This window comes from Nicotiana attenuata, unplaced genomic scaffold, assembly GCF_001879085.1.
Source record: "Nicotiana attenuata strain UT unplaced genomic scaffold, NIATTr2, whole genome shotgun sequence".
Taxonomy (NCBI): domain Eukaryota; kingdom Viridiplantae; phylum Streptophyta; class Magnoliopsida; order Solanales; family Solanaceae; genus Nicotiana; species Nicotiana attenuata.
This window is the reverse complement of record NW_017672710.1, coordinates 20,256-31,033: the sequence shown is the minus strand read 5'-3', so window position 1 is coordinate 31,033 and position 10,778 is coordinate 20,256. Positions and strand designations below refer to the sequence as shown.

The 10,778-nt window shown below is 36.8% G+C and overlaps 1 protein-coding gene across 1 annotated transcript; it reads right to left on the bottom strand.

Annotated features, from left to right (window-relative positions):
• Window positions 1-491: 491 nt before the first annotated feature.
• LOC109214226 (2-isopropylmalate synthase B) lies at window positions 492-10,112 on the bottom strand. The gene is made up of 12 exons (XM_019378120.1): window positions 9,322-10,112; window positions 8,160-8,373; window positions 7,998-8,078; window positions 6,211-6,303; window positions 6,035-6,121; window positions 4,365-4,465; window positions 3,876-3,909; window positions 3,725-3,799; window positions 2,818-2,901; window positions 2,572-2,706; window positions 1,619-1,764; window positions 492-885 (listed from the first exon to the last, which is right to left on the bottom strand). The coding sequence occupies exons 1-12, from the start codon at window positions 9,960-9,962 to the stop codon at window positions 756-758; spliced, it is 1,821 nt and encodes a 606-aa protein (XP_019233665.1). The 5' UTR covers window positions 9,963-10,112; the 3' UTR covers window positions 492-755.
• Between the last annotated feature and the right edge of the window lie 666 nt (window positions 10,113-10,778).

Genomic DNA, 10,778 nt, shown 5'->3' with positions numbered 1-10,778 from the left:
CTATTTGTTCCCCGATTATAACGTAAATCTCTTCTGTTACTTTCAGTTAATGTGCAAATCATAATTGCTATTATTAAGAAAATATTGAATTGCAAATTCAACAAAAGAATTCTCATTACTGCAGATTCTTATCAAATACAATAAGCATATATTCTTAGTGCATATTTTATTATTTTCTAGTTAAATTTTATGTTGTAGCAGACTACGGTAGGACAATTTGCTATGCACATGCATTGAGCCTCATAAACTTTGTAAGAATTTAATTTTGAGGCTCATTTATTGCTTAAGAAAGAAGTCCAATTTGACAAGCCTAAAACCAAAAAATAAAACCGTAAATAACCGCACCAAAACCGCAAGAAAACCGAACCGCACCCGTAAACCGAAAAAACCAAACTGAACTTCTCTACAAAACCGAACTGAACCGACCGATGCCCGATGTCCGCCCCCCGAAACACATCTTATATGAACAATGTGTCTATGTTTACCAGATATACCATAAAACTTGGATGATCTTCAAGCACTAACAGGCACTTAAATTAAGATGTAAACAACAGGTTATACATCAACATGCAGAAGAATGGAGAGGGATTGGAGAAACGATAGGGCGTATGACATCTCTTCGGCCGTCACAATTCTAAAAATGAGAATACAGGTAGGTCAAAATTCTTTGGACAGCCTCCCCACTTCTGTACAATTGATAAAGCTGCAGCAGTCACAAGAGACATAAGAACCATAAACTCGATCATACTGGATGTCTATACGACTGCACTGCCTTCAGGTTTGCTGTGTTTCGATACCAGCTTTCTGAAACTCAACATCTTATTCAATGCACCAATATAGGCTCGGACACTAGAGATAACAATATCCATATCTGCTCCGGTTCCACTGTGGAAGAAAAGAGTAGACATATAAGACTTTTTTGGTTGAGAAAGCAACATATCTCATATATTAATCAAATCATCAGCACAGAGTCTGTACTGGAAGCCAGAATTTACAAAACTCGTATAAGACATTTCTAATAGGAGAAAAGAAAAAAACAATAATTTACGGACTCGCCAGAAAACATAAATGTTTGTGCATTAGCTGTATGTCGGTCGAAAATATGCCGGGTACATGTTTGACATCCAGCCAATCATGTCGGTCTACTATGAAGTTTGACTCCCCAACTTGCTGGATGACACAGGTCTTCCCTCTGGATAAGTCAAATGACGAAATAAAGATTGGAGAAAGGACTTGGGGATACAGGGATAACTGTTGGGAGCAGTATTTCCGAAGAGCAGGGGAGAGAGGTTGCAGTGGCAGAAACATGAATCTGATGTCTACTACGGCTATGTTTCGGCTGATATATTCATGCTATGCAAATATCTTCCATTTAAATATCCACGTCTGCTATAGATCATAGTTCTCATACAGCATTTTTCTATTCATGTGTTAGCCTTAAATCTGGGATATGTATAGTTAGCTTTATAGAAAAAACATATCACTTTGGCTCATTTCACTTCCGTGTCATGTCCTTGATTCCAAAATTCACCAACACACTCTCCGTATTTCCTATGTTCTATCAAAGAAAGATGGCAAATAAGATTAAATGAAACAACATGGCCGGTACATTTCATACCTAAAAGAACGATGTACAGTCTCTCCAGTTAAAGCATGGGTTGATGTATGGCCATTCTCCCCACGAATTAAAACTCTGGTTGATGCTATGGCATCTATACCTTCCGTGACTGCATTCAAGGAATATTCAAGGAGTGCTACAGGTACCTGCATAATGGGTGAACACTACATTCATAAAAGAGCCCACAAACAGTAAAAAAAGATGAATAACTGAAAACCAAAAATTGACTACTGCTTTAGAGCGAAATACCATCTCCTAGAGCTAAATCTGCTTGTAAGACAAGTTCAAAATGTAGATTTCTCACTCAAAATGATTACTTAACACAGTTTCACGTATTTTTAGAAACTATTATAAAGCCAGTAGGTTGATCATTTATGTGGAACATGTTGAAATGACTCTCGATAGGTATCTTCACAATGCATTAGAGTAAAATAGAAGGCACTTGTTACGCGGAATTTGGCTGTCTGTATGTCATTGTTGAATTCAGTGCTGGTCTGCTGGATGCTGAGTTAGGGTTGGACTAGCTTTAAGAAAGGACTTTATATGTGGTTATTAATTTTGAAATGGAACTCTAGTCATAGTTTTTAAGTACAACTCCATATACTTGGGCTGACCTGACTTCTTTCACAACAAGAGAACTGTCAGGAAAGAATGCACTTCTTTCTGTAGAACAGATGATGACAAAAAGGATACATGTAAGAGGACTCAACAAAAACATTAAATCCAAAATCATGTACTTTCGAATACTTTGCTCAACAAATATCCAACCTGACGCATATATAGCCAGGGGAGAACACAAAATCAGTATCTGTTTAATTTTGATCATTTGCATAAAAGAGAGATTCTACGGAATGTGCATTTCAAAATTGAACATTAACCAACAGATCAGCTTGCAATCAACGAGTCCTAATACTGTGACAAGATTATTAGGAAATTCGATTTCTATTTCAGACCTTTACAATGAGATCAACTGCCTTATAAGCCGCATCAACTGGCCCCGTTCCAACAGAACAAGAAACATGCTCTTGACCATCAGCGTCAATGAGCTTAACAGTTGCCGTAGAAAGGCCAAGACTTCCACATGTAACCTGTCCATCGAACAGGAACTCTTTTGATCAGCTGAACTATCCTTCCCAATCCAGACCTAAGTTAGAAAATTATATAAAACCAATGTAAATGTAGTCAACATTGACATTTACCTGTACATTTTCAAGTTGCCAAACAAATTGAGGCTGAAAAACTTCATCTGACATCAATGCTATCAGGTCATCATCTGTAATTTTCTGAATGAGCAGTAGGAGATAAATAGATGGTCAAAAAACATATCCACGATACCAACATCATACTAGATCCACACAGTAGCTTAACCTTAGTTTCAATAATTGAACTGATAAAAGTTAGCCAGATAACCCTTTCAAATGAGCAGAAGAAAGTTTGCACAAGGAAAAGATGATTTAAAAGGTCCTAGCACTAATTTGTCAGTAACCCCAGCTCGAGAAGAGGGGTATTTTATAATATACCAGGTATAATAGGAAAATTTTTACACTTCAGTTTATAACCAACATGGAGATGGACCGTGCCAATTTTCAGGTGTCATTTCTAAGATTTTTACCACCTGACTTTTTCATTCACATCCACCCTCCATTTTCCTCATCTGTCTCTCTCAATTCCACCTTTTCTCATACTTAATTCGTCTCACCTTACAACATTTTAGAAGTACTTACACACCCAGTTGTTTCCAGTTTCACACGAGTGATTATACAACCCCGACACAGAGATAAGGAAAACACTACAACTAATAAAATTAGAATATGCAACATACTTCGTCTTGTTCAAAAAGATGTGAGTTGTGACATACTTGGTAAATGTAAGATCGATTACTGAGAGAGAGAGAGGGATCATAATTACATTTTTAGCCCGTGTTCTATCCACAAGGTCAATCTATGAAGGAGAAAATGTTCCACCCATCACCCCCCCCCCCCCCAAAAAAAAAAACTTCTCAACATCGCAAAATTAATAAACTGCACCACAGGGCATTTCCACATGCATTTGAATGACAATGTAAATATACTGTACAATAATGGAAATTTCAACAACATAATTCACCTTTTTCTTCTCGGCCACAGATTTGAATCGCCAAAAGAGGTCCTCAAGTTCTTTTCCTTCAATATCGTATCCAAGCTGCATCAGGATTAAAGGATTTGTTTCATGCTCTTAAATATAAGAAAGAAACTCAAGTCCAGGGCATACAATTTACCTCGAGCATTTTGGCTTGCAAAGCATGACGCCCACTATACAAAAATGTTCAACATATCAATTTCTTATAGGAATGAAGCAATTAGATTTAAATGATGAATACTGCAGGTTCAGAGGGAGGCATAGGAGGGACAAAGGTACAGACTATGATGATATTATCTGATGCAATGATGGCTCTGACCATATTATAGTGAGGCAAACTCAATAAGCTTCTTCTACTTCATCCCTCCATGAGAAGAGAGGAAGTTCCTAAAGACCTCTACAGTATTTTAAAACAACAAAGATGTGATTCATTATTGAAACAGCAACAGCATGTTGATCAGGGAGCCTTATTAAAGTACTAAAGAAATATATCCTTCATAGCAACAAAAAGGATGTAGTAAATCTAAGCAAGTTTAATAATCAACAGATAATAAGCAAAAGCTCGAAGAGCACAGTAATCTAACATTTATGCATCATAGCAACAAGCATTGATTGGAAAATCACATACCTGAGTTTCCCAAGGACGATACCAGATTCATTAGCTCGGTTAAGCCCAATATCTTCAGGAGATATAATCTCATATGTATCTTTGTGTTTTAACATTCCATCCTAGAGAGCACAAAGTAGTTTAAGCGGAAGAGTTTGAAAAAGAAAAACTGAATTAATTAAACTTCACAACCTTACAATAATAAAAAGGTAGAGAATCCAGCTTTGACGCAAGGAAGAAAGGGGAGGGGGAGACACTATATACCATATTATTAAAGATGTTTAACTGAAACACTTTATGCAGTTCAAGATGAATCAAAAACAGATGCAAACAGAACAACTAATCGATCTCTAACTAGATATGTAGCAGATTTATTCATAGATATCCAAATATAGGAATAATAACTACGCATCTAAAGTGAAAAGGGCAAAAGCAAATGGATAATCTGAAAAATGAAAGAGTAAGTGGATTCAAACTCTTGAAGGGAAGCTATTTTATGTCAGGAGGTATGAGATCTCTGCCCCTCCTGGAATATGCTCACCAATGTCTACAATGATCTAATGCCCCAAGAAGGAATACGTGGAGCTACTTTCTAGTGTTTTTTTGGTACTTTGAGGCTTCTCTTTAATTTAAAAGTATTTCTATTGGCTGTGAGTTGTTGCTTAAAACTTGGAGAACAGCCCTTCATGCTAACAGAACCAACTTTTCAGTGACAGTAACTGAAAAGCTGTGACATACCAGCAAAGAAAGCTATACTCTTCACATTGTCCCAAATTTTTAGACATGTCACTGAGCCAATAAAAAGAATATTGTGGATCCTCGAGCTTTCAGCAGCTCTTAATGAAACAATTTCACAAGCATCTAATAATCCCTTTCCCTTCTTCTGTTCTCCTTCTCTCCCTCTCCTTCATTCTCTTAAATCTCTTGCATCAACTCACTATTTCAGTGTATATCGGCAAATTACTCTTAAAAGTTAAAACAGCTCCCTATTATGCTGTTGTAGATGTCAGATTCAGCAAACTAGTAACCAGAACCAGACCTATTCTGAAATATCTGTTATATTGAGGCAACAAGTTAAAAGATACTCCCCCTGTTCCAGTTTATGTGAACCTATTTCCTTTCTGGTCCGTTCAAAAAAGAATGACCCCTTTCTAAATTTGGTAATAATTTAGCCTAAACTTACAATTCTACCCTTAATGAGAAGCTTTTATAACCACACAAATACTCTGCGCCCCTTTTTTACTTGTTTAGGACCACAAATTCCAAAAGTCTTCATTTTTTTTAAACTCCGTGACAGTCAAACAGGTTCACGTAAATTGGAACAGAGGGAGTAATATAGTTCATGCTCACTTGTTTTCTTCCTCTGCGGATGATTGTACTGTTTATAGGATTTGTGCAAAAAAGTCTTTTGTTCTTACCCAGTACCCGAGGGAATAGAGCGAAAAAAAAAGTCTTTGCTCAAAGCAAGGTAATACAAGTTACAGAACTTATTGGATGAATAGAGTATCTATTTTCAACTTGAATATCAAAATTTTGTGCTTAGTCAAAGCAGAATAAAGCAAAAATTAACAAACATTCAAGCAAATATGCCCATGAACTAATAAGAGGATTGAGTTCCCTCTTTCAAGAACTGTTTAGGGTTTAGAACATTTGTCTCTTTCAACAATGAATTAGAGCAAAATTACACAGACCTGATGGATGCCACTTTCATGAGCAAACGCATTAGCTCCAACAATGGCCTTGTGTGGCTGCACATGAAGCCCGGTGTACTCCTCTACCTGCATAGCAAAGGGTCAGCAGAAGGCGCATCAGAAAGATATTAACCAGTAAAATATCTGCAGAGACTATGAGATAGTAGGGGACAAACCATCTTGCTTGACATGAGTATATGTTGTGTATTAATTCCTGTATACAGGCCACCTAGTACTTGCTCTCCACGACATTTTAAGGCCATTACAACCTATTCCAGCATTGTCGAAGGTAACAGGTTAGAAAATGAAAGCCCAAAATGCCCGAGGAAAAGCAAACAGAACAAGCAACACAGAGGACAAAAGAATCCCATACAAGTCAGTAGTTGTCCGTTTCAACAGAACATATCACTACCAACAGCAGAAATTTGCTTCAAAATATTTTTGCAAATTTGCAACTATTGTTTTCAAATAGTTAGAAACATAGATGGTCGATCAAGCCATAAAGGGTAAGCAAAACCACACCTAATAAATAATAGTGAAAAAGCTAACATACGGAAAGAGAGAGAGAGATATACTATGATAGCACATGAAATTCCATCCTTCATCCAAAATTGGATGTCTCGCTGTGACATTAAATAGTTTTTAAAAGGATATATGAAAATCTCTAGTACTATAAAGTTTGCTCTTTTCTTAGCCTCAGAGAAGAAAAGTAGAAAACTTGTGCACCGTAGAAGTGAGTGGCATAAATTTAATTGTGGAAAATAGTCAATCCAAAGTGGAAAGGCAACCAAATGTGAGGCATAAGAGATACTAACTTCAACAAAAGGAAATCATCAAGCAACTATGCCTCAATCCCAAATTAGTTCGGTTCAGCCATATGAATCTACTATACCCATTCACTTTGTTCAAACTTTGACTTTTAACACAATGTAGGTTTATCTAAAACCAGAGGTGTCTACGTTTCACATTTATCTCTACAGGGACATACAAGCCTTTTAACCAGAAAAAAAAAAGATGATTGAGAAAAAAACTACTTTAAGGGAGTGTAATAATAACAGTTAAACATTAATTCAAACTAGATATTGCCTATATGGATCCTTTATTTATAGTTGTATTATTTCATAGCTAGTCAAACTGAATCCGCGAGATTGGAGGACTTTCGATATAACTTCCTTCTAAGTGACTTAAGGTCTACTTTTTCCACTTTTATCACCTTCAATCATCATAGTGTCACACCTATGGACCAATGCGTCTAAAGGCTACAGAGGATATGGTCAAAAAGAAAGTCTTCCCCCTGTCTTAATTCTTAAATATGATGTCCTTACTCAACCCTTCTTTTCCGGGTCACCCCAAAAAATGATGTCCTTAAAATAAGTTTAAATATATCTTACAAATTCAGAAGGTTGGATGTACTCACTTCTACCATTCTCAACACCCTTTTTTCTTGATTTTATTCCTAAAAACAAAAATAATAACACGTGGCTCCCACAAGATCCTCTAAGGAAGGTTAGATAATACACAATTTCTACTCTTAAAATCAAGATGAATTGTATACTTTTGTTTCACTTTTTGTGCAAACAGAGATTTTTGGAAGATGCTCAGCCTTACTTGAGTTAATAGAGTCCTTTTAAGATGAACAAGAGCATTTTTGCTGTTTTTGAACTGTAAATATAGTGCTGTGCTGATGATAATACATTGTTACCTTTCTCGAAAAGAAAAATATCAGTTTAAAGTCAAGATGTTAATTTTGTTTCGGAAGAGGTAGAATAGTTCCTTTTGTGTAGAGAATACCTTACAGTGAAAATATTTTAAAGACCCATCTTTATGACGGGGAAAGAATAGAGGGGAACTCATAGTCCGGTTGTATACTTGGTGATTCCACCTCTTACCACCCCTCAAATTTTGGAGCTCAAATCATGCACATAAGAGAGCTGAAGTTTCTCACTGAAGAACCCTCACATACCTCCTCCAAAGAAGCATTTCCAGCTCTTTCACCGATTCCGTTGATGGTCACTTCTACTTGTCTTGCACCTGCGCATGCTCCCTGAAATTGAACACGCTTTAATGAACATACAGCTTAAGTTGGTATAAACCACTAGGTTCTGAACAACATTGAACTACATACAGCTAAGGTGTTGGCAGTAGAAAGCCCAAGATCGTTCTGGCAGTGTGTTGAGATGATCACATCTCCAATCCCTGGGGTATTGGCCTTTATATCAGCAATCAATTTTCCAAATTCGCTGGGCACGGTGTATCCAACAGTATCAGGGATGTTAAGGGTTGTTGCCCCAGCTTTGATGACCTCTCCAAGGATATGATAGAGGAACTCTGGATCGGATCTGAGAGGAATAAAGAGGAAATAAGGCTCAGTTCAGAATACAATGACGGCAACAGATCCAAGCTACAGAATGCATGAAAGTGGTTACCATTGCCAATTCTAATCACTGAACTAGTCCATGAGCTTTTATACATGACAATAGAAAAATAGTAGGTAGTTTAAACCTCTTACTTGAGATCTCAAAGCATCATACCAGACAACTCCTTAATAGGAAAAGGCAACTTAACAGAGCATAAATTTCACGCTCTTACACACGCTAGTAGAGAAGAATGAAGTGAACAAGTGAGTTCATTAAAAGCCAGTTTAGTGTCAATAGCCTTGTGACAAGATCATCTCCAGAAACTTCACAGAATTCTGAAGGATCATTCACCAGCTAAAATGTTAAATCATTTTTATGTAAATATCTGAATCTATATATAACACTATCTTTAAGCATAAAACTATCTATTCAACTATAAGACCATAATGGCCATGACTCATCCACAAGAGAAATAAGAAAATAGCATCTTATAAGCTTATTTAGTTTTGGTGCACCCATGAGATCCCTATAAGCATAGATGATTGCGTGTTGTTGCTAGAAAGTCATATTATTTTGAAAGCTTTCTACTTTATCGATTACTTTATCAACAAAAAAAGATTGGCAAATTCCTGGATTGCCTGAATTCAATAAGCATCGCCTTACGAAAAAAGCCTCAGAATCAACAATTCTAGCAGGGGTGTGGTTATGAAGTGAAACGATAGCCCAAAGTTAAATGTTAATTGATGAAATATTATCTTACTAAATGTATATTATACTACTGACATCGAAAAAAATATTAAAGTAATGGTCAAAAAGTAAGTTAGTGTAACAGGGACATTAGCACATCAAAGTTTAAATTTTTAATACCTGAAAAGTTGAATAACTTTAAATTTATCGATAAAGTTCAAAATGGAAGTGTAAAGTGCAAACCTTCCAGCATCTTCAGGGCTAAATTCAACATCCTCACAACCAATACTCCTAGCATAAACAACCATACTCCTAGCTTTCTCCACAACTTCATCTCTACTCATCTTCAACTTAAATTTCATATGTATCTCACTAGTCGCAATAAACGTATGAATCCTCGGTTTTTTCGCATACTTCACAGCCTCCCAAGCCTTATCAATATCCCTCTTATTACACCTCGCAAGTCCACAAATTACCGGAACATGTCCCTCTTCATACACACCATTTCCAACTTCCTTCGCTATTAATTTCACAGCTTCGAGATCAGCTTCAGAAGAAGCAGGAAAACCGGCTTCAATTATGTCAACACCAAGCTTAGCTAACTGACGCGCAACGTCGAGTTTTTCTTTTGTGGTCATTGTGGCGCCTGGGGATTGTTCGCCGTCACGGAGAGTGGTGTCGAAGATGCGAATGTAGTTCGGGTCGGGAATGTGGCTCGGGGTATATTCGGGTCGACGGCGGATTGCGCAGCGGATAATAGGGGAACATTTGGAGATTGATGGTTTGAAATTGAAGAGAGCTTGGGTTTGAGTGAGAGGATTTTGGGGATGGAATGAGATGTTAGGGTTACGGGAAAATGTATGGTTTATGGTGATAGACGCCATTGGAGGAGAAGAGAAGAACAGAAGGGTCGAGTTGTGTGGAGAGTTGGGAATGGTGGAGTCAAAATCGAAGGGTGTGAGAGGGGTTTTAGTGGCGGCGCAGGAGAGAGTGAAATTTCACTAAAGAAAATTAAGAAAAAAATTAAATGGATTTTACCTAAGAATGTATTAATTGAAAAAGAAATACTAGAAGGATTTGATTATAAAATTCAAACTTAATTAAAGTCTTGCGCAGTGTGTGGCTGCCCACTAATTTAGACTAACCTATTCATTTCTCCCTTTTAATGAAAATATTGTACTTGTTATAAAATAATAAAAGAAGAAGAAGAGTGTTGCAGAGAAAAGTAGAGAGAGAATTTTTATTGATTTGGGATGAATTACAATGGAATAGAACCCTCTATTTATAGGGAGAGGTTGACTTAGCCACCAAGTAATAAACCCTAGAATCTCTCTAAATATAGACATTCACCATAAATAAAATTCTATTTATAACACTCCCCCTTGAATGTCTATTCAACAGATAATGTGCCTCGTTTAAACCTTAACTAAAAGAATACCCAATGGGAAAAAAATTCTAGAAAAGGAAAAAGAGTACACATGTTTAGAAATGCGCCTATTGGTTGCCTCGTTAAAAACCTTGCAAGGAAAACCCAGTGGGACAAAACCTTGTAAGGGAAAAAGAGTGCAACGCGCATTAACTCCCCCTGATGAGAGCATCAATTCACATCCTTAAGCATTTGCATTCCAATCTTGTGCACCATCTTCAAAAGATCTTTGGTAGAGATTTGATGAACAATATCAGCCATATTAACTTCAACG